The sequence below is a fragment of the Aspergillus puulaauensis genome, chromosome 2, assembly GCF_016861865.1.
Source record: "Aspergillus puulaauensis MK2 DNA, chromosome 2, nearly complete sequence".
Classification (NCBI taxonomy): domain Eukaryota; kingdom Fungi; phylum Ascomycota; class Eurotiomycetes; order Eurotiales; family Aspergillaceae; genus Aspergillus; species Aspergillus puulaauensis.
The window spans coordinates 2,840,420-2,868,065 of NC_054858.1; the positions used below are offsets into that span (position 1 = coordinate 2,840,420).

Here is a 27,646-nt window from a genome sequence, read left to right on the forward strand (position 1 = left end):
AGCACCATCGATAGAATATAAAATCTTATTTTTATTTCCCAGATTCTTTATTTATTTTCATAAAAGCCAACCAGCTCAATCGTGGAATATCATCAAGAGGCATCATTTTTTTGCATGACTTAGGTTCTAATATCTATTTGTGGGCTGCGCAACGCAAACACATTAGCTCGCCAATTAAATGATTAGGTTGGATTCAGGTAGGCACTTACGGATTCCTTCCTCGGGTTGAGGCTCGATGCCAACAACCTCAGCAGCGGACTTGCCATCTTGTGCAGTCTTGTCATCCTTCATGAATGGGAAGGCGAGAACCTCCTTAATACTGTAGTTATCCGTCAAGAACATGACGAGACGGTCAATGCCCATACCCCAGCCACCGGTAGGAGGCAGACCGTATTCCAAGCTGGTACAGAAGTTCTCATCGATGATTTGAGCCTCGTCGTCACCCTGGTCCTTCTGGTGGGCCTGCTCTTCGAAGCGAAGACGCTGGTCGAAGGGGTCGTTCAACTCAGTGTAGGCGTTGACAATTTCCTTCTTGCAGACAAAGGCCTCGAAACGCTCGCAGAGACCGGAAGTCTTACGGTGGTACTTGGCCAGAGGAGACATCATTTGAGGGTGGCCAGTGATGAATGTGGGGTTGACGCAAGTTTCCTCAATAAATTCACCCACAAGCTTGTCAAGCATACGAGCGTTAGTGAGGGGTGGTGAGCAATCCACGCCAGTCTTCTTCAAGACCTTCTTGAGGAATTCAGCAGTCTCAGCGGTGTGTAGTTGGTCGCCGGGAGGAAACTTCTCGCCAGTAGCCTCCTCAAGGGCGGGGATCATCTCCACGCGCTTCCATGGGGCTTTCCAGTTGACCTGGTATTCTTCACCAGTCTGTGTGTGGAAGGTGGTCTCATAGCCACCAGTTATGTGCTTAACCAGGCCGGAAACAAGCTCCTCTGTCATGTTCATGACATCGTAGACATCTGCATAAGCCCAGTAAAACTCGCAGGTTGTGAATTCGGGGTTGTGAGTAAGGTCGATACCCTCGTTTCTGAACTGGCGACCGAGCTCGTAAACACGCTCGAGTCCTCCAACAATCAGCATCTTAAGGTAAAGCTCAGGAGCAATACGCATAAATAGGTTCATGTCGTGTTCGTTGTGGTGAGTTACAAAAGGCTTGGCTGTTGCACCACCAGCAATGGCATTCATCATGGGGGTTTCAACCTCGACGAAGTCACGCTGGTCCAAGAAGTTGCGAATATACGTAACCATCCGAGAACGAGTGACCATAACATTACGAGACTTATCGTTCATGATCAGATCAAGATAGCGCTGGCGGAAGCGCTGTTCCTTGTCCTGGAAACCGTAGTGTTCGGTTGGGATGGCGTGAAGGCAGGGCGCGAGCAGGATCACCTCGGTAGCGAAGATAGACAGCTCACCGTCAGGTCGGTTCTTGGGGTTACTACGACCAGGGAAACCGACAATACCAATGATATCACCTCTCCGGAGGTTCTCGTGCTGATCCTCGAATGAAATAGCACCAGTAGCATGCTGGGCCTGTGCCACCACCTGCACCTTGACACCCTCGGCGCGGATATCGTAGAAGATCAACTTAGCACCGGACGATCGCTTAGTGTAAATTCTACCGGCAATCCGGACAGTGGTTTCGGGCTTCTGCTCGCCCTTCTCCAGGCTCTCATAGTTCTTCAAGAACTTGCGTAGGTCGTCGGTGACCTGGAACTTGTGGGGGTAGGGGTCGGGCTGCTTGGTCTCTCGGAGCTTGTTGATTCTCTTGCTACGGATCTCGAAGTATTGCTAAAATCAAGAGAGCACAATTAACTGATGCTCAAGGGGTTGGAAATGAGAAATGAAAACAAAGGATAACGCACGTTGGGGGTCAGGTTCGCCTCCTCCTCTTCAGCAGAGACCTTCTTCTGCGCAGCCTTGGGGGGAGCAGCAGCCTCCTTCTCCTTCTTTTTGGCTTCCTTCTCGCGCAGCTTCTGGCGTCTCTTCAGCTCGGTCTTGGAAACCTTTTCGCCAGTGACCTCATCAAGCAAGAGGTTGGCCATGGAGGCCTCGACCTCCTTGACGGGGTTGGAATCGGTCATTGTGGAAGACTGGATTATCCGACGCTCTATTCACTCACGCCAAACGGTGCGAGCAAAAATCAGTAGAGGTGACGTCGGTCGTAGATAAATGATGTTCTCTTGAATCGAAGTGGGAGGAGGAGACGGAGAAAGCGCGCCGAAGATTTTTGGGCCTGAGTCACCGCGGGATGGCGCTCATTGGGTACTCCCAGAACAACTACAAGCAATTCAGTCACTACAATCCCTGCATTCTTTTGCAATGCTTCGAATTTCTAGATAGTGCCTACTCTAAAATTATGCCTCCGCATGATTCATTTGACTACTGCCCGCCCCAGACCATGCATTTGCAGCTTTCCAAAGACTTCAACCCCCCAAAAGAAGCAGGTAGGGTATAGGGCAAGGGTATTGAAGTGGGGTTCTTCGACGCCGATAACTGAACCCCGCCTTGAATCTTCTGGCAGCGTTGGCGACCAAATACAGAATAACAAAGTAACTCTCCAGAATTAAAACATGATGCTGCAGCTAGCGGTTGCAGTCCTCACCAATCGTGGGGTTGCGACTTGATTTCGCGCTCAAAATTCAGGGGATCGTCTTGCTCGTGGGCAGTTCCGTTCTCCTCGTTCAACCATTCCTGCGCTTTCATGACCTTCTCTTTCTGTTTCTCCAGGTACTGTCGACGACGCTGGCGTTCAATATCCTCGGACATGAGCTCGTTACAACGCTCCACAGCTAATATATAACACAGTTAGAACAGGTGCGGTTAAATTGAGGGGCGGGACGTACCGTTTTCCGCCTGAATCCCTAGGCCGTGCTCAATCGCTTTGACCAGGCTCTGGTGGCATCTGAAGAAGAGCTTTGTGTATATAGATTGACAAACAGAGTCGACAAATCTCGAGCTAGCGATTTCGTAATAGCCTCGGGTTATCTACATGCAGTCAGCAACTGGTGCCCGTCCCTTGCAACCAAGCGACCTACAGCCATCATTTTGACTTCCAGCGTGAACTTATCTGCGCCCAATTCGGCATTCCCTAGCTTCTTCTTTTCGTTCTCCCTTCGTGGGTCCCCAATGGGGAGCTTGTGGAAGAGGCTCAGGTAATGGTTGGCTCTGGCATCGAAGCGGCGCGACTCCAGGTTTGTATAGGCCGCAGCCGTCGCCTGATCAAGCGCAGTAGTCGCCATTGTGAAAGGTTTCTCATGTTCGATTTGATATATCTCCTCAGCATGAGCGAGGTGTTCAGCTCTAAGCTTCTTCAGATAGCTTCTGATCGTTCTCTCAAGCTCTCTGAACAGGCCAGTCTGGTTGTACTGGATAAAAACGTTGTTCAGTTCGCGCAAGAGTGTGTCTCTCACAAGTTGATGGCTTGTATCGATGAAGGCTATCATTGGCTGCTTCCAGTGGACGACACTCACTTGATTCAAAAAGTCTATGGCCTTGGGATTAATCTGCTGTGGGATTCCAGCACTCGCCGAGTCCTTGTTGATATCCCGGATTTCTTCCCACGTGAATTCTTTCGCGGGTGTCATAAAATTCTCAAAGTGTGTAGTATGATATCCTGATGGTTTCTTAGGTCTTCCCCGCACAGTTGAGGATGGTGGGCCAGATGGATCTTCAGGTAGTTTCCTCTTGGGTGAGCATTGGACAAGCTCGCATTCTGAGTCGTCATCACGGCTAGCGGAAATGGATTGCTTATCAGCCTCTGCCAGTACCTTCACTGTTGGGCGGGTTTTAACCAAGGAGAGCTTGAAATCTTCTGCAATGTTGTACCAGAGCTTCTTCAGGGGGTACTCCCTGGAGCCCCCGTCCATTTGATGGCGAATGCATTCCTTGAATTCATACAGCTTTTCGCACAAGATGTATGGAACATTGGCCGACGGTGGAGCAGGGAGCTTCGAAAGCTCATCATCAATACGGGTAGCCTTCTTGTTAATCTCGTCGATGATGCCTGGTAGACATCCCTGGATTTGCTGAAACAGAAGTTTTGACAAAGCGGTCTGTAGACTCCGGGTTCCAAATCTCTCACGGTACGCTGCAAGATCCGTTGACCATGGTCCAGACATAAAATACGCATCCTCCTGCTGTCGAGCCACCGAATGCTCAACCGACGGATCCGGATTGTTGCGAACAACATAGTAATCGTGTCCCAAAGCAAACTTATCACCTTCGAGGATCTCAATCCATTGGCTGAGTTCTTCTCCAGGAGGGATCCGGTCTGGCTTGGTGAGAACGCCGAGCGCTCTCTGTTTCGCTCCACGGACGTCATTCATTATCCGGGCTGCACTGCTATTCATCACATCATCCGTCATGGTAATCGTGAGGAGAACTATACAGTTATCCTGGCTGATGTAATCCTTCACAAGGTTTTCAACGAGGTTTACGAGGTAGCGTTCCTCATCGAATTCGACCTGGTTGATGACACCAGGCAGGTCGTAGAAAGACAAGCTCGGAAATCCTGGTGCTGAGATATCCAATCTTACTATGTTGGGCGAAAATTTCACCTCACAATCAAGAGGATTAGTTTCTGAGTTCTGTCCCGGAATGTAATGAGCTGTTGGTCTGCCTGGGTTGAGGATTGCAAGCTGTGCCCATTTGATTACTTCTTCAATCTGATCTTTGTTGGTGATAGTGATGAAGAACTCATCTTCCGGATCGATAGAGACCCATGGTCCCAGTGGATGCGACTTCTTCGGCTTCCCTATTTTCCTGGAGCCGTCGTATATGTACTTCCGAGAGAGGTACACACGGCAAGTCCAAGACTGTCCGGCCTCACTCTCGGATAGATTTATCTCCATCGGACAACGAGTGCAAGTATCAGAGCTCCTTGGAACCTTGATTTCACTCATTCCCTCAATGAGCGAACTCTTTCCGGTGCTCTGATCACCAATCACACAGATCTTCGGCAAGATGATATGAGAATCCTCAATGCCAATGTGACGGAGATCCTGAATCTTCTTGACGAGAGCTGTCATGCTCTGTGCAAGGATATTGAGATGCTCTGAGTAGCAAGGCTCGGAAAAGGACTCCGTTGTAGGCATCGGATGTTGGGATGAAGCTATAGTCATATTAGGTTCCGTTGACATATATTGGAGCGAAGCCGACGGCTTACCTGACATTGGGCGTTCCAAGTCCGTAATAGAGGGCTTCACATCGGGCGTGACACTTCTATATGGTTGAAGAGAATGCGGTGCCATCTTGCAAGAATATTTGTTCTCCTTTTGGATTGGCGGCAAAAGAAATACAACAAGACAACCTAGCAATTCTCAACGCAGAAAGATGAAAGTGGAAGACCATAAGCCGAATAGAGACAGCAATGCGGTAGAGAATAGAAAAAGGGAGGTTGGAAGTAAAGAGAAGCAAAAAGGATGGGAGAGAGAAGTAGAGAAGAGGGTGGGCGAAGAGGTGACTGGAGTGAAGAAAAGCAGGCCAGTGTTATGCCTGAGACAAGAGTAGAGTCAACAAGAGATAACACTGGTACCGTGTAGCAGTGCGTGCCTGAGGCTAAAGTACTAATAAGGGTTGCTTACGGGGAAGCAGATGGCAAAGAAATCTAAAGGTCAAAATTCCGATTCATGACGGAAGTATTTATTCAGTTGTGTTGGTGTATCCAAGTGAGGCCGGCGTATTATATGCCCAATTTGGATGGATTTTAAAAGATGGAAATTCCAAAACAGCTTGAACTGAAAGTTTAATTTTCCATACAACTGCTTAGACGATTCGACTCTCCTAGCTTTTGTTGAACAATATGCCGTATATAGTAGATTGAAAGTTGACACCTGGGAAATAAGGTATATACAAGGTATCATGATGCCAAAAGCGGCGAACCCCAAGAAAGTCACATGGCAGCCATTGTGCTCTCTAGAAGGGAAATCCCAAATTTAGTACTGATTCCGGGGATTAAACTGGTGCGAAGGAAGAGCTCGATCTCTGGTGTTCCTGAGTCTGGAGCTTTTGTCGGTGGGCCTCGACCTGATCAACTGACTAGACGGGCACCTGTGAGGTCACTTTCTCCCTCGACGCTACATCTCTCCCCTGAATAAATATTTCTCCAGTACGACCTTGATCTTCAGGTCTGAATTTCTCTTTGTTTCCGCGGCTGCCCCTTTCTGTCCACTTACCCCCCTCCGACAGATTTCTTCTATCCTATCCTCCCACTCAATTCCAACTTTTGCCCCTCATCCGCCCACAATGCTCCAGGTGCCCGTGCGGGAACATACCAACGTGGCCTCCACCAAAGCCGTGATCTTGGTAAGTTTTCTGATTCCAACAGCTTTGAAAACACGTCTTCTCCTTGCGGAAATTAACCGTAGCGTTCTTAGGTGGGTGGTCCGTCAAGAGGAACTCGTTTCCGGCCTCTGTCTCTTGATGTTCCAAAGGTTGGTCTTTGCCCGAATCCAAGCTTCTCATACCGAAAGCAAGTTCCAATCTAACGCCAATTCCCGTTATAGCCTCTATTCGAAGTCGCTGGTCATCCGATTATCCACCACTGCCTCAAGGCTCTCGCAAAGGTCCCCGAGCTTCATGAAGTTATCCTTATTGGCTACTACGATGAGAGCGTTTTCCGCGACTTCATCAAAGACTCCTTCAAAGAATTCCCCCAATTTCGGATTTCATACCTTCGAGAATACACAGCGCTAGGAACTGCCGGAGGTCTGTACCATTTCCGCGACGCCATCTTAAAGGGGAAGCCGGAGCGCATCTTTGTGCTCAATGCCGATGTCTGCTGCTCGTTCCCGCTTGGTGAAATGCTGAGGCTATTCGAGGAGAAGGATGCTGAAGCAGTCATTCTGGGAACACGGGTCCACAACGACGCAGCTTCAAACTTTGGGTGCATTGTGTCAGACTCCCACACGAAGCGTGTCCTCCACTATGTCGAGAAGCCAGAATCGCATATCTCCAACCTCATCAACTGTGGGGTTTATCTCTTTGCAACGGAATGTATCTTCCCATCCATCCGCAGCACCATCAAGCGACGAACGGCTCGCCCACGTCTACTGTCATACCCTTCTTCCGACAATTTGGAGTCGTCCTTTGTTGGCGAGGATGATTCAGACCAGACCGAGGTCTTGCGTTTGGAGCAAGATATCCTCTCCGACCTTGCTGACAGTAACCGTTTCTTTGTTCACGAGACCAAGGATTTCTGGCGTCAGATAAAAACAGCTGGATCTGCTGTTCCGGCCAATGCTCTCTACCTCCAAAAAGCATTCCAAGCGCAATCCGAGGAGCTCACCGCTCCTTCCGCCACCATTGTTCCTCCCGTCTATATCCATCCCTCCGCAAGTGTAGACCCAACAGCGAAACTGGGTCCTAATGTGTCGATTGGTCCTCGTGTCACTGTCGGTTCAGGTGTTCGTATAAAGGACTCAATTGTTCTCGAGGATGCAGAGGTCAAGCACGATGCATGTGTTATGCATGCAATCATTGGGTGGAGCGGGCGAGTCGGGGCCTGGGCCCGTGTGGAGGGAACCCCGATTCCGAACGGAAGCCACTCTACCAGCATCATCAAGAACGGCGTCAAGGTGCAGAGCATCACCATTCTCGGGAAGGAGTGCGGTGTCGGTGACGAGGTCCGAGTTCAAAACTGTGTTTGTTTGCCGTATAAGGAACTCAAGCGCGTAAGTTGACCCGATTGCACGCATTGTCCAGAAGCTGACCCAAAATATAGGACGTTGCCAACGAGGTTATCATGTAGGGCATTTAAGCGTATCTTCTCATCAATATTAAACTAATACCACTGATTTTTGACAATCAAACTATCGTTTTTGTATATATTCACTAAAAAGCCTTGGTGTGCGTTTTCTAACACTAAGTGAATACATCTCTAAACCAAACAAAGGAGCTCGATGCCTTCGTACACAAGGGCTTTATTTCGGTTTTCATCTCAGTATTCCGAACCTCAAAAATCCTTTGTTAATGAGGTCGATCAATGATATATAAACTCTGCTTTCCAAGCACATTAAACATAACCAAGCCAACCGGGACTCATCCAATTAGCTCCAGCAACAACCAAAATGGCTTGCACAACATATTTGACCATGTGTGAACAGTGTAAGGCCCATTATACAAAGCTCCGAGAGCACGGCCGACAAGCAGCAAGTCTTGCATACGAAACAGGAACGTACCCGATGGTCTTCAAGTGCAAGACCCTAGTCAAGACCGTCACAGATGCCCCGACTGTCGAAAGCATTGAAGTAGCCCTAAAAGACGTGAAAAAAAGGCTTAAGAAGCACTACAAGAAGAAGAAAAAGGAAGATTTTGGGGTGTTTATTGGTGGCCACCATAAACTAAAGGGGAATCTCCTGACGATTTACATGAATGTCCTTATTGACTTCCTTTGTAAAATTGACAAAGACGATGACGCGAGGATCTGGGCTCTTAATTACTTTCCGGTTGAGGTCAAGTATAAGCAGCCCCAGCACCTACAGGATGGGGACTCGAAGACTGGACAGGCAGTCCATTTACTCTGGGCGGATTGGGAGGCAGTGTATCCTAAGAACGAGCACCATTTAAGTGAAACACGACTTGAGTTTTTCATGAAAGTCGATGGCTCAATGTCGCCTATCACTACTCGGGAAGAATTATCTACCTAACTGTGCCGTTCATTCCTTTTCTGGTCCGTTCAGAGTATTGGGTATCAGCCAATGTTTACATCGTCGATTTGGTGGAGTATTAGTGAGTTGCCTTTTATGTCTTCAATATAAATAATGAATGCTTTTATATCCCTTTGTCATCATTGTTATCTATGCGCCTAGCTTTTTCAAGTACATCCTCTGAATTGTAAGCATTCCATGTCGCCCCATGCCAGGTATTCAGTGTCGACATTGACGATATCGGTAAAGGGGAGTCTTTCATCTCTACCATTGGGAGTTCCCCGTACCATCGTCTCTTATTTTAACGCAAACAGGGCCATGGCCTGTTTGATGTCACCGCCGAAGTGGCTTGTCGGACGATTCACCGTTTGTACACTGACCGAACCCGACACCGTCTGGGTTACACGATAAAGCTCGCTTATTACTAGCGTGTAGATGACTATTATAAATAGGCTTTGGTTGACAGTTTAAGATCTGAACGTCATGCGCTTCTTTTCTCAAGTTTATTATAAAGCCTTTCCACATACGGCCGTGGTGGCACAACCCCTATAAGCACCTAAGGACTAAAGCACTAAGCAGTACAGTGGATTCTGTATATTGTCGATTATCAAATTATCTAACTAAGGTTCTGGCCCAATATTGCTACCATGAATGTCCGCAAGCTTTTCCGCCATGGAGTATCCATAGGGGGAAATACATAAAAAAGATTCAAAGCCATAACATAGAAGACTATAGATATAATCTTCCCCCAAAACGCAGCGCTACCGTTTAAGTCAACAAAAGAGTAAAGCCACGAATGACTTAAAACAACGTCAAGTTTTCCTAATATCCCACTGGCCCAGTTCCAACTTTTCACCTATACATCACAGGATCATAACTCGTTTGCTGCCTATAGAAATTATCGTAGGCACTCATCCTCGTCCCCGGGTACGTCTGCTGCGGCTGCGACTGCGGGCCCGGCCCGTCAGAATACGGGTTACTGGTATACGACGGCGGTGGCTGATGCACCGCCGGTCTGCTCTCGCCAATATCCATCGACTCCGAATGCCCTCTATAATGCGCAGGTGTACTCTCATATCTCCCATTAGAAACAAGTGGCGCGCGATCATCCTCCATCGGTCCGGGGCCGGTATTCGAATGCGGGAATGAGTCCGAGAGGGTGCTGGGGTCCCGATTGTGCGTTCCGGTCTTGTACTCTGCCAGACCATGTCCTTCGAGAGCCATGGGATCGTACTCGCCTAGTCTAGTTTGACGACGGTAGGCTATGACATCGAGGATTATTGATGCGATGAGGCCGAGGGCGCCGATAATGGTGAATGCGAAGAGGGCCTTGAATGTCCGACAGACGGAGATGCCGGTTGATGTGGCCCAATACGTAGCGTTACATGTTGTTAGGATTGTGTGTGAGAGCGCCCAGGCAAGGAGGATGAAGGCGACGGCCCAGACGACCAGGACAATGGAGTTTGTGACTAGAGAGAGGCGTGGAGAGAGGCCATGGCAGCAGTGGATGAGGGTGGTTAGGATGATGTTTAGAAGAGAGAGGAAGGCGGCGATTATAAGCTAATGAAGAGAATCAGTACTGCATGAATGCGATAAACAGAAATAAAATAGCGAGTTCAAGCTTACAATGAGGAAGGCCCAAGGAAACTTCTGGTCGGCACTGTGGAGGTTGTAGGCAAAGACAGCGAGGATGATGGCGACGATGAGAGAGGAGACGAAGACAGTAAACCGGATGATATGGAAGGGCAGAGCCGGATATTCGGAGGGCTTGACGGACTTGCGACGCATGGTTGCAATGTCGACGGTTGTGTGCAGAAGAGAGGTGTCAGATGTTGGAGAAGTAAACAATCACGGCGATCGCATTCTAGGTGTGGGCGTTGAGCATAGCGCACGCGGCCGGCATTCGTTCCTCAGGAATGTATCCAGGACTGTTTCTTGAACCAGCAAGAAAGAATGAGGACTGGAGTGAGAAAATGAAGATGAAAGGACAAAACACGAAAACACACGTCAGGAGAGGGTCAGACTCAGGCTCAGCCCAGTACGAGCGTCTATCAATCTATTTTAAGCCAACCGTGAAGATGTGCTGTGCTGCCATGGCAAAGCCTCTCTTGGCCCCATAGAAAAAACACCCGCACGCTCCACCGGCCACGAATCGCTCCTCCACCCACCTCCCAGCCTGAAACAACGTCAACCCGGTCTCGATCAGTCTCGACTCTTTTTGTTTGACACTTGATGGTTTTACCAATCCCATGGTTTGACGAGTCGCTTCAACCTTTCAAACGGCGTGCCAACACTGTTGGAATGGATAACACGAGGCTCGTCCCATGGACCAGCATGCAGACACCAAGACTGCGGCTCGTGTTTAGGTAGTTCCCCACACTCCGTAGCCAGAGTTCAGATCAACGCTGCCCAGTGCCCACACCGCATCATCTTATAACATCGTGCGGGAGGCCTGTTTTCACCATGGCAACTGTTCTCACGAACTCAATACCCTGGCATGATGGTGAACGTGACATACATCAGCTACTGCGGGTTCCCTATCAGGACAATCCGACTGTGCCTTTCCTGAGCCCTGGCGCGGGCCTGCTGATGAAAGGGTCTCCATTGCTCGCTATTGGGGCTTTGGACCAGGATGGGAGGCCTTGGTGCTCTCTCTGGGGTGGGGAGGAGGGCCTTGCAACCCCAACATCTTCCTCTGGCTTCGACATTAGGACACCGGTCGGGAAAGCTTATGATCCAGTGGTAGAGAGCTTATTGCTTGATTCCACTGCGAAGAGCGGGCGTCTGGTTTCGTTTTTAGCTCTTGACCTAAAAAATAGGAGGAGGGTAAAGTTGTTTGGCAGAATCACTGCTGGGTCGCTGAACGTCGCAGATGAAAGTATACGCGCAGGCATTGCCCATCTTACCGTCCATGTAGATGGCAGCCTTGGTTTGTGTTCTTGTTACTGAGACCAAAGCATCTTCTAATGCACCCACTAGGTAACTGTCCGAAATATTTAAATGCGAGACATATTGTCCCCGCCCTACCCGATCCAAAGTTGATTTCGGAAACTGCTCAGCTGCATCCTGACGCTATTAGCCTCCTAAACGGTGCAGATTGCCTATTCATTTCGTCTTCGCACGAAACCCAGAATATGGACACCAACATCCGTGGTGGACCTGCTGGATTTGTACGAGTCGCCGCCAATGAACCTGGTGGTGCCGTGCTCGTTTACCCAGAATACTCTGGGAATAGGCTATACCAGACCCTTGGGAATCTCCGGACGACTCCGCTGGCAGGTTACGTCTTCCCGGATTTTGAAACGGGCAACGCTTTATTTGTCACGGGCAGAACGGAGATTCTGGTTGGAAAGGATGCGTCTTCTATCCTTCCTCGCTCGAACATCGCCGTTAGATTGACCGTTACTGTGGCTCGCTTTGTAGAGAACGCACTTTCGTTCCGAGGATCCCCAGGAAGAATGTCTCCATACAACCCTAGCGTCAGATACTTGTCAACTGAAAAGATGTCTGCTGCAGCCCTAGGGAATCGCGAATCGTCTGTCACAGCAACGATGATTAGGAAGGAGATCATCACCCCATCCATTGGTCGATTTCGTTTCCGCATATCAGACCCCAAAAAAGCTGGATCGTGGAAACCGGGGCAATATGCGACATTTTCCTTCTATGATGAACTGGATATGGGATACAGCCATATGATGGATGACGATCCATTGAGCCTCAATGACGATTACGTCCGCACATTCACCATTTCCTCATTTCCAGGCCGCGGACTTACCGATGGAGAATTCGAGATAACCATTCGAAAACACGGCAATGTGACCCGTTACCTGTTCCAAACGAGCGATAGAGCCGGACTAGAAGTTCCACTGAAGGGTTTTGGGGGCGACTTTCGACTAACAGAACAGAGCAGTGGTGTAATGCCTTTTATAGCAGGAGGAATTGGGATTACACCCGTTCTCGCCCAGCTGCCGGTTATTGATATTAGCCAGCTTCGACTTTTTTGGTCCATCTCGATCAAGGACATCGTTCTGGTGCTGGACACCTTCAAAAGATTCCCGGGACTGCCTAGCTCAACGACCCTGTTTGTCACTGGGCTTGACTCACAGGGTGAACAGATGAGTGCTGAAATCGAGACAGTCGCTTCGTCCGGAGCGAAGATAGAACGCCGAAGGATAGAGGCCCGAGATCTCGATCTCTCGCTAGCAGACACATGGTATTTCTGTGGTAGTCCTGCTCTGAAAGTGCCTGTGTTCAATTGGCTTGCGGGTAAAAAAGTAGTGTATGAAGACTTCAATTATTGAATATTAACATTAATAAATCTGGTTAAACAAATTCCAATTATCCCGCTTTATCTGATAAATAATCCAGAAGCAAAAGCAATTCCAAAATTTAAGAACCTCTGCTTCTTGTTGCGTTGGAGCTTTGAGAATAAATTCTGTTGGGTTCGTTCCGCAGCTGAAAACGCGTCAGGCTGCTGCCTCCCCGCAGAAGCTATCTTGTCGCTCACATCTCCGACACTTAAATCTATTCCCAATCCTCACCTCAAGAGCTCTGTATTTCTCACCCCCAACCACTTACCCACCCGAACTCTCAATACTCCAGCTCTCATCAATCAATTAATCGGCGGACAAACGAGGACAAAACGTCCTCGTCTCTCAACCCCTCATCGCCGCAATGTCCACCTACGAAGGCAAGAGCATCTTACCCCTCATCCAAATACTAAAATATCGCTTTCTAACTAATATACGAATACAGTCGAGCACAACCTCTCAACAGACCCCTCAGCCCCATCTGCCCAATCCACAACTCGCCGCCGTCGCCCCGACCTCTCTACATTCTTCGCAACCCTCTCCGAGATCTCCCCCGATGAGGCCCGCCACCGTCCCCATGCCGTCCCTGTCCCCGGCGACATCAGCGCAGCATTCTACTCCCTCGCCGAAGCACTGAATATCATGCGTCGCGAAGGAGGCGCAGACGAGTCCGCAGGGCCCATTGACCCCGACATGCGGAGCATCCCCACGCTCAATCCCGACGGCACGCCGATTCGAGTGCACGGTGACGATCTCCTGGCGCAGATGATCCAGACGCTGTTGCGGGATGCGGAGACACCACCGACAGAGGTGGAGGGTGCTAGTGAGGAGTTCTGCGACAGTATGTTTTTCCCTCTCCCTCCTCTCCCTTTCAATCGCCGCGTTTGGATTCCATTGTTGAATGGGATTCCGGCTACGTGTTCTGGACGAGTCGCGGATAGCTAATCGTATGCTAGTGCTTGATCGTGTCCCCCGCTCGTCGCTGAACCCGTCACAGTCGTGTCCTATCTGCAGTAACCCGTTTCTGGAAGACAAGTACCCGCTTGTTGTGCAGTTACCGTGTCACCCGACGCATCTGTTTGATCTGGAGTGTGTAAGGCCTTGGTTGAGACTAAGGGGGACTTGCCCGCTTGATCGGACGGATTTCGCAAAGCAGGAGAGGGACAAGATTGAAGAGAGGAAGAAGATTGCCGAACAAGATGACGAGGAGGAATGGGATGGGATGTATGGTTGATTTATGATTCCTTAATGACGAGGGGTTTTGGAGTATGGCTGTTGCTACGAGGCTACTTGGTGTGGTTGCATAGTGCGTTACTTAGGAGTATCTTTCTTGCATATCATATGTCTAAGGAATATGTACAGATTGACATAGCTTCTTATTTTTTTTTCTTACGCGACCATCATATTTCCTTTATTTCTCGATCAGGGACTGGCTGCCCGTCGCGTGGGCGAAGCGCCAGCTTGCCGGTTTTGTCGATGACAGCTTCAAGGCCTCGCTGCTCCATCATTCCACCGTCGTCCCGAACTTCGCGAGCTTCCAAATCTTCAATGAGCTTCTGGTTTTCGCGGTTCCCTTCAAGCAGAAACTTAAGACACATCACAGCATGCTCCTTGATATACGGATTGTGCGCATCGAAGTTGGTGCAGGAAAGAATGGTCTCGACACCACCATGCTTCCGGATCTGATCCTGAACTTCGGGGCACTTCCACACCAAAGAGGAGAGAACGAGCACAACGAGCTTCTTGAGGTTGCGCCATTCGAACTCGGACGGATCTTCGGTGATAGGCGGAGACTCGGGTCTGGATGCGGTGCCGCCGTCGGTAGGATCTGGATCACTTGGGTCGTAGGGTCGCTCAACGGCGATAGGACCGGGGCTTGCACTCTGCTGGTGGTCCCTAGAGGGGCTGTGACGGCCGAGGTTCAGTTGGCTGAGTTGGCCCTTGGGGATGCTTGCTTCGAGTTCCTTGATTAGGGTGACGAGATCGTAGACGATCTCCCACATGACAAGAAGTGTTTTCCAGTCGTTGTTCTCTGTCAGGACGGCGAAGAATTCTAGGAACTGGTAGACACCTTCGTAGACACGTTCCATGTCCCATAGATTCAGAGGAAAGTCTTCTGGCAGAGCTCGTCCGGCACGGATCTGGCCTTGGAGGTAAATCAGAGCACATGTCTCGGGGATGATGTTGCCGCGGAATATTGTGAAGATGTAGCGGACCGTGAGGACATCGACCCTGGAGAGCGGGGCTGGGTTCTTTGCAGAATTGGCCTGCCCGGAACCCGTAACGGAGGCGGGGGAATATTTGGCTCTGAAAATGTGTGTAAGGATCTTTACAACGACCGCCTGTGCTGGGGAGATTATATCCTTGGGTTGGCCGAAGTCCGAATAAGCGTGGGACATAAGGCCATTCTTAAGTACTGCATCCATAATTTGAACCATCATCTTGAAGTAAAGCTCATCGTCAGGAAGATCCCAAGCAGCAATGAAGATCAAAAGCTCCCGGAGTAGATTTCGGCCCGTCTCCTGGGTGAGAAGAACGTGGCATCTGAGAGCTTGCATGTTCCGCAATCCGGTACGCTCGCCACCCTTGAGTCCAAAGCTATCGACAATACCGGCTTGGATGATCATCGGAAGCGCCTCGATCTCGGCAGGGCCTAACACAAGGGGGATATCAGTTAGCAGACCACGCTGCTGATCGCCTGGACGTCCGCGGTAGTCGTCGTCATCCTCATCATCTTCTTCTTCCTCCTCATCTATGCTCCCATCGGCAACGGCTTCCAAGCTGCGTGAGTCATCATCGCCAACTGTGCCTGCATCGCCTGTATCATAGTCATGATCCCTCTCATCGCCGAGTTGGGAAGTTTCCTGTAGTCGCGCCATTAACTCATCCTTGGCTTCTTGGAGTGTTTCCGCCGCTGATTGGGCCGACCTCGGCATGCTCGTGTCCTCCTCTGCAATCGGGGCATCGCCTGAGGCAAGCGCACCGTATTCATTGAGATCTGGGAGGTCTGACCAACATATACGTGGAAACCCTGCAGTCGGGCTGCGGTCAATCGTAAGAATTGCCTTTTTCCGGGGAGGTTCATCATCTGGAAGGGCGGGAGGAAGGTCTTTTGCTCTGTCTTGAAGGTCCGACCATCCATCCACCTTGGCACCCAGAATAGCAGTAAGGGCGGCGCGAATCTCTTTAACTTGGTCAGGGTCTTTACCCATTTCTTGGATAGCCGTCAGATCACGCCCAAGTAGTTTTTCCATGTGATCCTTGATGTTGGCAAGCAGTAGCATAGCTGCTTCCTCTTTGATGGTAGCTGGCTCTCGCGGGAAGTTGGATATCGTCTCAAGTAACAGATCCTCGGCTGTTTGATCGTAAAGTGCCCTGATCGGGGGGTTGACTATCCTCTCGCCGGTTTTCACGATTGGTGCTAGTCCCTCTGGATGGCTGCTTGCCTGGTCAAGAGGCTCCTTGGGCTGAATGATGTTGGAGTCCCCGGTCGAATGGTATCCAAATAGATCCAACCACAGAACCATCTTCCGCTGTTCATTATGCATGATAAAGTTGTGCAGGAACTGGAGACATGTAATCAAAAGCCGCTTGTATAAGTTGACGACTTTCTGCCACCGTTCCTCATTTCTCGCGTTCGTTTCTCCGTCAAAGCCCCGCGCGGTCACTCGGACACAAGTATCTACCAACGCCAAAACCCTCTGGTCGAACCCTTTCTCCGCTGCCATATTTTGCGCCTTTTTCGTAGTGGCGAGGAGGTTCCGGGCGATCGTACAAAGATCATTGAGGCGTTCGATATCCTTGACAAGCGAAAAGTAATTGTAGGCAATTAGATTGGACGAGGAGTGTTCGTAGTTTGCGGCCGGTGGGCTTTTCCAGATGAATGACTGTGATTCCAGCACGGGAATCGCCTTCGTGAAAACGTCTGTGAGACCTTGCCAAATGTCCGGAGACAAACCTAGACCATGCCTGGCGGGGGCAAAAGTGTTAGTCGCCTGCCAATATACACAAACCAATACAGAAGCCAGTTCTTACCTAACATCACTTTCCTGGTGTGTCTTATACAGGATCTGTTTTCCAGCAGAAAGCATATGATCCAGGCGTTTGTCGTCAATCATCCCCCGGGTCTCGTAGTGGCTCAAGGTGCCCATCAGGATAACCTTCAACATGAGCTCCGCGGGGGTGCACTTTGGCTTCATTTCTGTTGAAGCTCGGTCCGCCATTTTGAAGTGCCTCGGGGGCAGAACGGACAAAAATAATCTTTCGAGCCTCGGGCAACCCTGATGTATTTGTGATTTCCAGAAGTTATTTAAGAGGCAAGTGTTGGCGGGACAGGAAAAGAAATCATTTGAAGTGGTAAATTTTTCCGGTTCCGCGGTGTGAGAGCCGCCTCACCTGCCCTTTAGAGAAATTTAAATCTCGTGATCGGGGGCAAAAATGAAGTATATAATCATTACAGTGTAAGCGTCTTCAGACAAAAAATAATAAAAAATCACCGGCAAACAGTAATAATTCAAACAATCCTATGTACGGTGACTCTTTTGCGCAGAACGGGCTTCAAAGACATGACAGAGATTATTCCAAAAGCCCAAGTCGTAAATGTTGTCAATTTCCTTCATGCTTTTGACTTGCACAAATCTCTGGTCGATGGCTGCCTTTGGATCATGCGGCTGCATAATATCATTTGAGCTTCTGTGAACACCATGTCCTTCTTTAGGGGGCTCTCCCCCCGTAAGGACAAGCATTTGATCGCTGCTCACGGGCCAAGAAATCTCCGCCTGCGGAGAATCAAGAAGAGGAGACTTGCTTCTTTTATGACTGCCGACAAATTTGAACGCCATTCCATCGGCCACGTCGTCTTTCCAATCCGACCATTTTGCGCTCTCATTCGTTGTCATTCCCGCCCAGATAAGATATGTATGGTAGACAAGAAAGCCTACAGCCAGCGGGGCTGTCATAAACATTAGCATCGTAACTGCCCCAATGCGCGTATCATATGCTATTATCCCCGTGCATAGGTTGAAAAACGTAGGCCAGCTTTGTTTTCTCGTGCGCGCTGGGGAGCTTGGAGGTACGAGATCGTCCAAGGTTTGAGCCAAGAGAGAATAACCAAGTAATGCGCCATAGGTCAGCATGACGCTTAAAGACAGCAAAAGCGACAGGAAATAACGATAGTTGTTAAGGCCAACGCAGTTGGTGAGCCATACGCAATGATGATCTTGCCGAGAAACACAACCTTTGCAATAGCTGCAATGCTTACTTCTTGCTGGTTTGAGAAAAAGGCAGGTTTCGCAAGTATGCCCAGGGTGGAATATGACTTTGTCATAAGGATAGCGTCCCATCTCCTCCGCGTGGTTGTCCGCGGTGATGAAGGATTTAGTGACAACGCTCGCATATAGGAAATAATATGGAAGTCCTACAGCGACCGTAATGCAAACGTGGTGGATCACGGAGACTCTAGGCCAAGCACTCGGGATGAATATGAGTTCACCGCTAGCCAGCATTGTCGTAAAGAATACCTACAAAATAAGTCAATAAGTATGCAAAGCCAGGATTTAAATGCAAAACTGACGAGAACAAGTGGATGATTTTCGTAAAGTACATAGCTACCAGCCCGGTTCCATAACCCTATGACTCGCCCGCCGAACAAACGGGAATCTAGGTATGATATACCATTGGGGACATGTATCCATACAAGCCTATAGATAAAGCCAATCGGGGTTTTCCTGGGTTCATCAGACAGAGCGATATACATGGCAGTAGCAATTGTACCATACCGGAAAAAGGGCAGCCTCCCAAAAAGAACGACGAATACGAAACTAGAAAATCCTAGGATCGCAAGAGCAATGGTTCGGATAAGCCCCATCGCTGTCGAACAAATGCGTTAACCAAGGAGTTTCCTCCTTGTTATATAGTGCGAGCAATCAAAGTGCCAGAAAAGACATTCCCCTGGATTATTTCGAAGATATATAGCAGGAGGCCAGAAATTGTTAGCTCCTGAGATTATTTCACGAGCAGAGTTGGAATCAACATGGAAGCCTCGCGGATGCCGCTAGTTTCAGACACGTGACCAGGTTGTACGTTTTGGCCGGAAGCAGAAGCCTAATTACCCGCGTGAAGTCACAACTATCCGACTAAACACGGGATACTCGCATTACTTTGTTTTCGTCAAGGAGATTTTATAAGGAATATCTATTCTGTGGCTCCCTTGAAGTTTGGCCGCATGCGCGCTGCCGCGACACGTCGCGTGAGCACGTGATATTTGTTGGAAACGGGTTGAGGAAATTCTTCTTCAAAACAGATAGAATAACCTAGGGGAGGCTGCAGCAAAGATGGCGTCAAACACGGCCGGAGAGGCTGAGCAGGGCAGACGTGAAGGGGATGGGCATGATGGCATTTTCCAGGGGATGTCTTTCTGGCTGTCTGAGAACGTCCCTCAAAAACGTAGATTCAAGGAACTCATACAAGTTTGTCATCAGAATTCGGCTGCTTGATTCTCACTAACAAATTGAAAGCAAAATGATGGCGTTGTGAAACTCCGTGAGAAGGATGCGGGCGTGCTAATAGTGGACCACAAGAGGAAGAATCTCCCGCCCAATGCGTAAGTCTATATCCCCACGTTCTATTGCTTTAAATGCATGCATCCTGATTATGTGTAGATACTCTTACCAGTTCATCGAGAAGTCGATCCAAAAAGGAATACTGGAAGATCTAGAGGTACACAAGGCTGGTCCTTCAACAGCCCGGCCTGTCGGGGCAACAAATATTCAAGCCAGAAGCCACCGGCTAGCATATACGATAGAAGACGACCAATCGATTTTCGACTATGTGCAACAATTTGAAAAGAATCCAAAGGCTTCAATATCTGGTAACAAGATCTATGAGGAATTTGCAGCACAGGTATTCAATACTCAAACCAGCATTGAATAGATATTGGTGGGCTTGCACTAACAGATAGGTTTTAGCACCCCAGACATACATTTCAATCGTGGCGCGATAGGTACCTCAAGAGGCTTCGAGGGCGGCCACGTCCCGGCGGAATGATAGAACCTACTGCCGCCACGGCGGACAGTGAGGAAACTCGCAGAAGTCAGTCGGCCCACGCAACTACGTCACGCGGAGACCAAGTTGCAGCTGAAAGAAATACACCACGACGGGGGCCACAGGAGAGGAAGCGGAAACGCAGCCCAGAACCCACAGAGTCTGGCGAACGCGAACCTAACCGCATGGCTAGCAAACAACAAACGAAGGCAGCAAATCAGCATCCGATACCACAGCCACCAGAAGTAGTGGTGCCTCATGAATCTCTGGTTGAGAAAAGAAAGTCACCACGCCGTGGGGAACCTCCAAGCCCCAAAAAGGCAAAGATCACAACACAACAGCCACCAGAAGTAGCGGTGCCTCATGAATCTCTGGTTGAGAAAAGAAAGTCACCACGCCGTGAGGAACCTCCAAGCCCTAAAAAGGCAAAGATCACAACACAACAAAATACAGAAACCGCCGTAAATCAGGAATATGCCGGCGGAACTAGCATAGGCATCGATAACCTCTTCTTAGAGCTCCCCTTTCTCCCGCCAAGTCCAGCGGCCGAGGAGGAGGAGGAGGCTCCAGAGCAAGATATTGAATCATGGATAGACAATCGGCTTCGCGAAGGCAAGGGCGATGAGGCCCAAATCATCGAGTCATTACGCTGCACCAGTATGGATCCAACCTTGGCAGATAAAGTGTTGGATTCCATAGCTGCAGGGAACAGTATACCGGCTGATATGCGCGGGGTTTGGACAGCAGAGGATGACAGAAGCTTGGAGGCACAAGATACACGGGAGATCCAACGGCTCATGGACAAGCACGGCTCGGTGTACTTTGATTATCGGTGGGAATATCTCAACATGGCACGAGCCGAAGGCCTTGAGAATCCTTCAACCACTTAGAAAAGCCATCGGATTGAACAGCGATATAATGACGAAAAACGACCCAAGATATAAGGTTCCAAAGAGACAACGCTAAATGAAAAGGAATTGAACAGGCAAATCGGCCGAGACTCGTGGCTTCACCTAGCCTCAGTATCCGAGATTGGTTTACCCACAAGGAATGGTTGAGAGGAATGCAGCGCCAACGTAACAATGCCCGAAACAACTTTCGCCAGAGAACCTATCATACAGTCCCGAAGAATAGCAGGCACGATTCCAAAAACTCCAGCCTCACACCGATCCTGCAGAATTACCGTTAGGCCGTAGCCGAATATAACAGAAACCAGATTTAATACAGGCTCGAGCCCAGCAAATCAATCCAGTTTGTTTAAGAGGATATTGCGCATTTATGCGTCTATATCTTTGAAAACCCTGGTAGACATTAGACTATTTGGGGTTTTCACATTTCAGGCGGAACTCACAGGTGTTGTTCGTAGAATTTAAGCATCTTGCGCGGACACTTTTCGTAACATGTCTCAATGGAAACCTTCGACTTCTTATCATTGTTCCAGTGCAGGTATGCTACCAGACCATCACCCTCGCGAACGATGGTATCAACAGCCTTGACCTCTTTCTCCCAGTTCTTGGACTTGGGCATCCAGTCCGGCGCTTGGCCTTCCTTTTCCTTTTCTGGTTCTTTTTGTTTTCCTTCGTCCACATCCATTTCTTCGTTGTCCGGCGCTCGTGACCTTCTCCGTCTCTTTGGCTCTGGCTTCTCTTCCTGTTCCGCTTTAGGTGGTCGCCCCGTGGATTTGCGCTTTTTGGGCTGTGGCTTTTCCGGTCGTCCTCCGATAAACTTGAAGTACTCTTCAAGAACATCCTGTGCGCCATCACTGGGGAAAGATCGTTAGCATATGCTAAGCAAAAAGGGTCCTGTCATCTTACAGATTCTCCTCTGGCTCCATAGTCTGGTCGCTGGGGTCTTCGTAGCCTTGCCATTTCACTTGGAACAGTAGTTTCTGTAGCAATGTCAGCCCAACATCGTCCGTCGCATGGGGAGGATAAAGAAGAAAAGTATATGCGCACATTTCCCTTGAATGTATGGCCCAGGATCTTCTCGACTACGTAACTGGTAGACTCAGCATTGCTCGATCACAAACTTGGTTCATCTCCAACTCACAGTTCCTCCTCTTCGTCGTCGTCCACATCATTGGATTCCCCAACTCCGTTCTTCTTATCTTCAACCTCGTCATAAGGGATAGACTCTCCGGTGGATTCGTCATCCGACAAGTCGGCCACGGGTGCTGTTTGCGCAATTAGCTCAGCGCGCAACTTGTTAGAAGTGTTACTAAATAAATTACTCACGCGGCATTGTTTGCGACGAGGCGAAGCCGAACAAACGCGACAACAGCTTGACGGTGCCTGGAGAAAGATCCGCGATAAAGCTAAATTGATTGGATGGGTTAAGACAAGACAGCCCCCGACGTCCGCGTAGAAGAGCAAGTCTCGATGGTGGAGATGATGTTCCTGAGGTTCAATGCTGCTTGCCGAGTCGCGCAAGCCAACCGCGTAGGTGGGAAACACACTAAACCTTATTGGGAGAGCTGCTCACTAGCCCGAACTGGGAATCTCCAGAATTTCTGAAAAGAGCCCCGTGAAGTGTGGACGAACGTCGAGGTTTCTAATTGTTGCTCCCACCTCACATCTCAAATCGCCCGGAGGAATCATTCCCTCCATTTCGTCTCGGACTTTTAATCTGTTTGCTCTCCCGTTTGAAATTTCCACACTGCCAGTTGGCAGACCGTCAAGATGGCGATGCGTGCGTCTCCGGTGCCCCTCATTCTGAGCCAGTACTAACTCGCTGTTTTCCTTATAGAGCTTGATATGTCTCAAGGTTCGAATACCTCGCTTTGCGAATGATCCACCGATGACTCGTCGCTAACTCCCCAAACAGCTTCTGTCATGAAGGATGAACAGGGCCGACCGTTCATCATCGTTCGAGAGTACGCCGCGGACACCCAGACCCTTACTACCTGTGTGGCAACAGCCCAACTGACGCACTGCTACGAACAGCCAGGGAAAGAAGAAGAGACAGCATGGAACAGAGGCTGTTAAATCTCACATCGTGGCTGCGAAGACCGTTGCCAGCATCGTGAAGACTTCTCTGGTATGGATTGTCACCGACCGTTCGAACCCGCATAGGGGCAATTTCTAAAAAAGAACATCTAGGGTCCCCGTGGTCTCGATAAGATCCTGATTTCCCCCGACGGTGACATTACTGTTACCAATGATGGTGCTACCATCCTTGGCCAGGTTCGTTTGGACGCACCACACACCGCATTCCCACCGTCTACGAGACAAATCTAATTCGTTGTGCTTTTTAAGATGGAAATTACAAACAACGTGGCCAAACTCCTCGTCGAGCTCTCGAAGTCCCAGGATGAAGAAATTGGTGATGGAACAACCGGTGTTGTCGTCCTGGCCGCGGCCATGCTGGAACAGGCGTCCGATCTCATCGACAAGGGCATTCACCCTATCCGAATTGCGGATGGTTACGACCAAGCCTGCGACATCGCCGTATCGAAGCTTGATCAGATCAGTGACGAAATCAAATTCACAAGAGATAACACTGAGAACCTGCTCAAGGTCGCAAAGACGAGTTTAGGAAGCAAGATGTATGGATGCTTGAATCCCCCAAGACCGAGATGATACTGACTTTGTGCAGCGTTTCCAAATCACACGACCAGTTTGCACAGATCGCCGTCGATGCCGTGCTCTCTGTTGCAGATCTCGAGCGGAAGGATGTGGACTTCGAGCTGATCAAGGTGGACGGGAAAGTTGGTGGAGCGCTTGAGGACTCCCTCCTGGTCAAGGGTGTCATCGTGGATAAGGACTTCTCTCACCCCCAGATGCCCGATGAGGTCAGGGATGCTAAGCTGGCAATCCTGACCTGCCCATTCGAACCGCCCAAGCCGAAGACAAAGCACAAGCTCGACATCACATCGGTGGAGGAGTTCAAGCGCCTGCAAGATTACGAGCGGGAGAAGTTCACAGAGATGATCCAAAACCTCAAGGACTCCGGCGCCAACCTGGTAATCTGTCAGTGGGGTTTCGATGATGAGGCTAACCACCTTCTGCTGCAAAACAAGCTCCCTGCCGTTCGCTGGGTGGGTGGACCTGAAATCGAGTTGATTGCCATTGCTACGAACGGGCGTATCGTACCTCGCTTCGAGGACCTCAACGCAGACAAGCTTGGAAGAGCCGGCCGAGTGCGCGAGATGACGTTCGGTACTACGCGAGAGAAGATGCTTGTTATTGAAGAGTGCGCGAACAGCCGTGCCGTGACGATATTCGTGCGAGGAAGTAACAAAATGGTGAGAAATGACGAGCCGGCTTTTACTTGGGTTGCGTCTTGCTAACTGTACCCTCAGATCATCGATGAAGCCAAACGATCATTGCACGACGCCATTTGCGTTGTCCGTAACCTTGTTACAGACAACCGTGTTGTGTATGGTGGTGGTGCTGCGGAGATTGCCTGCTCCATTGCCGTGGAAGATGCCGCTGTCAAGGTTTGTGGCCAAACACCTATTGTTCTTTTTTCGAGCCGATGCTGATGATGTTATTCCAGAGCCCCGGAATTGAGCAGTATGCCATGCGTGCATTCGCGGATGCACTTGATTCAGTCCCTCTCGCTCTGTCCGAGAACTCTGGTTTGAGTCCGATTGAAACCCTTGCTGCGATCAAGTCCCGCCAGGTGAAGGAGAATAACTCTCGCCTGGGTGTTGACTGCATGCTGAGCGGCAACAATGGTATTTTCTTCCATTTGTCTCCAAATTGTGTGAGTCCGATACTGACCAAAGTTCAGATATGAAAGAACACTTTGTCATCGACCCGCTCATTGGGAAGCGACAGCAATTGCTGCTCGCGACCCAGCTGTGCCGTATGGTTCTGAAGGTGAGTTGAATGAAAGTGCTCCTGCGTCTTTACACAGCCCTAACTTGCGACAGATCAACAATGTCATCATCTCCGGAGACGACGAGCAGGAGTTCTAGACTACTTGTATACGATATATTTACCACCTTCTCGATGACCCAAAATTGCACGGATGTGCCTTGGCATACTAATCAAACCATCTAGACCGTGCTATGGCAGAAAAAAAAGGCGCAGGTACATAGATCAAATTGATGCAATGAAAAAATTGAATAGCCACGCCATTTCTACCAGTATAGCAGCGGCACCACTTCTCCTAACTCAATTCCTCCGGTCTGAAGATCTACCAGCCCCCAAACTTGTTTCATGGGATATGATGAAGTGTCAGTCATACGACTGACGACGCTCACACCCGAGGTGCAATAATGGGCCCCCAACTGCGAACGGCACGGAACACTGCGTAGAGTTCAATAGTACGAAATATCAAGGATGAAGTCGGAGAAGAGGGCCAGGGTCAAATGACGCCCGTTGAAACCTTAAACTGTTGGATCTGAAGCCGGGGAGTTCCCTCCTTAATAAAATTTACTCCTCGTCCTGTTCGTTTGCGGAGCTAAAGCCGAGGTACGAACTTGGTTTCTCCCCAGGCACAGGGGGACAACCTGAAACCCGGGGAAATGGAAGAAACGCGGCAAAGTACGAACGATGGAGACTTGAATCCACTCTGGAGTAGGGGACTGCCCACCTAGGTAAATCAAAGGAAGTTCGTCGTGAACCTGTTCGAGACAGACAAGGAGAGTTGTCTCCGCTCGTCGAGAGACGGAGGAACTTCCGTACAAACGGAGGATTCGAGTCCGCCCGGGGGAGAACTGTGCGTGACGGAGCGGGCCGGTGGGGGGACTGATTATGATTATGGTGATGATTGAATCCTTCGAGTCCTCTGAATCAGGGACGTAGTGTTCTGCTAGCATTAACGTATGTACCGGTACGGTGTAGATGCAGACCCGTGGGAGGACATGTGAAGCAGACGCGCTGGGTTGACCTGATCATCTGTCCAGCCTCCAGATTGACAACTCACTGGCTCGATCAGGATCGGAGACAGGCTGACTTGACAACTCAGCGCCCGTCAGGAATCAGGATACCGAGATTGACGCTGACGTCCAGATGACCGGCTGATGTGCATTCACCCCCCCGGGCCATGTGGGACAGTCCTGGCTGCCCCGAAATAGCAACACCCTGCGATGGAGCTGGAGCAAAACAAGCAAAGAAAAGGTGTGCCCCTTCGAGGCCCTCCAGCAGTCCTGTGGCTTCCGCTGATATCACTCTGCAGCGCCCTGCCGCCATTCCCTGTCTGCTGCGCCAGAGGTCATCATGTAACGTCGGTATCTCTGGCGCTGGCATTCCCATCACATGGCCGCCGGGGCCATTGACGTGGCTCGAATCTGTTCGCAGTCGATTCCGTCCCGCGGAAAGACTGAAGACTGAGAAACAGATGCTTGGTGTTTCTCGTGACGGTCACTCAAAGCCTCAAACAGTCAAACAGGGCCATTTGCTGGTGGCTGACATTCCCATGCTGACTCAAGGGCTGTCTGTGACTGTGACTGAGCTTTTTTTTTTTTTTTTTCTTCCCTATACCGCGACTTTGAAGCCATCACACGACGCGACGAGCTTTTCCGTCAGCCAGCGGGACAACTCTGTCTTTGCGTTTGTCGCGGCGCTTGTTCTGCGGGTGAAATATTCCATACAGCAGATCTTGTTTCTAGTTGTTTTCTACGGCTGTATCTTCGCCCTGCCTCATCGCTCTGCCAAAGTACGAGCTGTCTCAGCTCTACTTACTAACTTAGGCTCCCATCGCACAGCCAGGCTGAAGCTGGAGAAACATCTCCAGATAGAATCAAGACATTGCGACTACGGCTCATTCTCAGGCATCCAGTCTCTGCAACCGACTAGGTCCCCAATCCTTTCGCTCTCAGCTTTTCTCATTTCCTCTTTCCATTTCCTCTTTCCTCCAGGAGCAGTCTCAACCACCACAAACAAAATAAGGGACAAAAACAGGACCCCATCGAGCCAAGCTCCAGGATACGTACCGCCGTGGCTTACCAGGCCCCATGTATCGAGCCCAACCCGGAAGTGCGATCGGGTCATGGGATCGCAAGCCCCCCGGTGCCTGATTTGCCTGAAGCCCGTCAGATCTTCAAATCCTTCTGTGCGATCGCGCTTTCGTTTCAGCCGTTTTAGCGAACCGCCGCGTTGCTCTTTTTGGGCCTGATACGTATTCCGTAGTCCGTCCTCTGGCAGTCTGCCTCGTTGGGGGATGTTGTTTGTCGAGCGAAAAGTACCGACGTACTTACTATAGTAGACATCTGCCCAAGACCTGCAGTCCCGACTGTACTACAAATAATCGAGACTCACTCCTCGTCTTCACCGCCAGCTATCCAAAGATGCGTTAATAGCGTGGCGCCCAGGTGGTAGGCAGACAGGCAGGCAGGAAGGCAGCCTTACCAGCGAGTCTGGCCCCAGCCACACTCCAATCCGCAGTATCAGCTGTCAAAGCATAAACCGACAATAAACCTAGCCGCCGAGCTAAACGCTGAAAAACAGTGCTTATTAGTATAAGGATAACGCAAACAAAAGCAAAGCCATTCCCGTTGGTAATGGATACAGACTTCCCGTGAGATGAGCCAGCCAGGTAGTTACGGAACAACAACTCAGGTTACCAACTAGTATACGAGGCCAGGTCTCAAAATTAAACAGTAGTCAGGCGAGTACCTGTCATGCAAAACACAGACAGAACCCTGTCAAAGTCCACGGTATCGGGAGTCTAGATCCTGGGTAGCAAACATTT

At 49.8% G+C, this 27,646-nt stretch overlaps 11 protein-coding genes across 11 annotated transcripts; 6 read left to right on the top strand and 5 right to left on the bottom strand.

Moving 5' to 3' along the window:
* Window positions 1-133: 133 nt before the first annotated feature.
* Window positions 134-2,090, bottom strand: KRS1 (lysine--tRNA ligase KRS1; the record flags this gene model as incomplete). The annotated part of the gene is made up of 3 exons (XM_041699873.1): window positions 134-144; window positions 210-1,797; window positions 1,872-2,090. 3 exons carry the CDS (start codon window positions 2,088-2,090, stop codon window positions 134-136), a joined length of 1,818 nt encoding a protein of 605 aa, XP_041552915.1.
* A 517-nt stretch (window positions 2,091-2,607) lies between these two features.
* On the bottom strand, window positions 2,608-5,258 carry APUU_21154A (putative dynamin GTPase; the record flags this gene model as incomplete). Its single annotated transcript, XM_041699875.1, has 3 exons — window positions 2,608-2,798; window positions 2,853-2,994; window positions 3,045-5,258. 3 exons carry the CDS (start codon window positions 5,256-5,258, stop codon window positions 2,608-2,610), a joined length of 2,547 nt encoding a protein of 848 aa, XP_041552916.1.
* Window positions 5,259-6,252: 994 nt separating this feature from the next.
* On the top strand, window positions 6,253-7,756 carry PSA2 (mannose-1-phosphate guanylyltransferase; the record flags this gene model as incomplete). Its single annotated transcript, XM_041699876.1, has 4 exons — window positions 6,253-6,312; window positions 6,384-6,440; window positions 6,513-7,679; window positions 7,730-7,756. The coding sequence occupies 4 exons, from the start codon at window positions 6,253-6,255 to the stop codon at window positions 7,754-7,756; spliced, it is 1,311 nt and encodes a 436-aa protein (XP_041552917.1).
* A 319-nt stretch (window positions 7,757-8,075) lies between these two features.
* Window positions 8,076-8,654, top strand: APUU_21156S (uncharacterized protein; the record flags this gene model as incomplete). Its single annotated transcript, XM_041699877.1, has 1 exon — window positions 8,076-8,654. The coding sequence occupies one exon, from the start codon at window positions 8,076-8,078 to the stop codon at window positions 8,652-8,654; it is 579 nt and encodes a 192-aa protein (XP_041552918.1).
* An 852-nt stretch (window positions 8,655-9,506) lies between these two features.
* APUU_21157A (uncharacterized protein) lies at window positions 9,507-10,442 on the bottom strand (the record flags this gene model as incomplete). Its single annotated transcript, XM_041699878.1, has 2 exons — window positions 9,507-10,214; window positions 10,281-10,442. The coding sequence occupies 2 exons, from the start codon at window positions 10,440-10,442 to the stop codon at window positions 9,507-9,509; spliced, it is 870 nt and encodes a 289-aa protein (XP_041552919.1).
* A 675-nt stretch (window positions 10,443-11,117) lies between these two features.
* APUU_21158S (putative oxidoreductase, FAD-binding) lies at window positions 11,118-12,955 on the top strand (the record flags this gene model as incomplete). The annotated part of the gene is made up of 2 exons (XM_041699879.1): window positions 11,118-11,583; window positions 11,634-12,955. The coding sequence occupies 2 exons, from the start codon at window positions 11,118-11,120 to the stop codon at window positions 12,953-12,955; spliced, it is 1,788 nt and encodes a 595-aa protein (XP_041552920.1).
* A 373-nt stretch (window positions 12,956-13,328) lies between these two features.
* On the top strand, window positions 13,329-14,198 carry APUU_21159S (uncharacterized protein; the record flags this gene model as incomplete). The annotated part of the gene is made up of 3 exons (XM_041699880.1): window positions 13,329-13,344; window positions 13,410-13,805; window positions 13,921-14,198. 3 exons carry the CDS (start codon window positions 13,329-13,331, stop codon window positions 14,196-14,198), a joined length of 690 nt encoding a protein of 229 aa, XP_041552921.1.
* Window positions 14,199-14,364: 166 nt separating this feature from the next.
* CTR86 (Ataxin-10 homo-association domain-containing protein) lies at window positions 14,365-17,187 on the bottom strand (the record flags this gene model as incomplete). The annotated part of the gene is made up of 2 exons (XM_041699881.1): window positions 14,365-16,933; window positions 17,000-17,187. 2 exons carry the CDS (start codon window positions 17,185-17,187, stop codon window positions 14,365-14,367), a joined length of 2,757 nt encoding a protein of 918 aa, XP_041552922.1.
* Window positions 17,188-19,296: 2,109 nt separating this feature from the next.
* On the top strand, window positions 19,297-20,895 carry APUU_21161S (putative transcription factor Rap1; the record flags this gene model as incomplete). Its single annotated transcript, XM_041699882.1, has 4 exons — window positions 19,297-19,431; window positions 19,480-19,565; window positions 19,624-19,864; window positions 19,930-20,895. The coding sequence occupies 4 exons, from the start codon at window positions 19,297-19,299 to the stop codon at window positions 20,893-20,895; spliced, it is 1,428 nt and encodes a 475-aa protein (XP_041552923.1).
* A 386-nt stretch (window positions 20,896-21,281) lies between these two features.
* Window positions 21,282-22,246, bottom strand: APUU_21162A (chromo domain-containing protein; the record flags this gene model as incomplete). The annotated part of the gene is made up of 6 exons (XM_041699883.1): window positions 21,282-21,306; window positions 21,357-21,767; window positions 21,820-21,893; window positions 21,961-22,003; window positions 22,055-22,178; window positions 22,240-22,246. The coding sequence occupies 6 exons, from the start codon at window positions 22,244-22,246 to the stop codon at window positions 21,282-21,284; spliced, it is 684 nt and encodes a 227-aa protein (XP_041552924.1).
* Window positions 22,247-22,683: 437 nt separating this feature from the next.
* On the top strand, window positions 22,684-24,926 carry CCT5 (chaperonin-containing T-complex subunit CCT5; the record flags this gene model as incomplete). Its single annotated transcript, XM_041699884.1, has 11 exons — window positions 22,684-22,693; window positions 22,751-22,768; window positions 22,829-22,877; window positions 22,948-23,041; window positions 23,104-23,187; window positions 23,260-23,549; window positions 23,600-24,248; window positions 24,306-24,443; window positions 24,503-24,683; window positions 24,740-24,828; window positions 24,882-24,926. 11 exons carry the CDS (start codon window positions 22,684-22,686, stop codon window positions 24,924-24,926), a joined length of 1,647 nt encoding a protein of 548 aa, XP_041552925.1.
* Window positions 24,927-27,646: the final 2,720 nt, after the last annotated feature.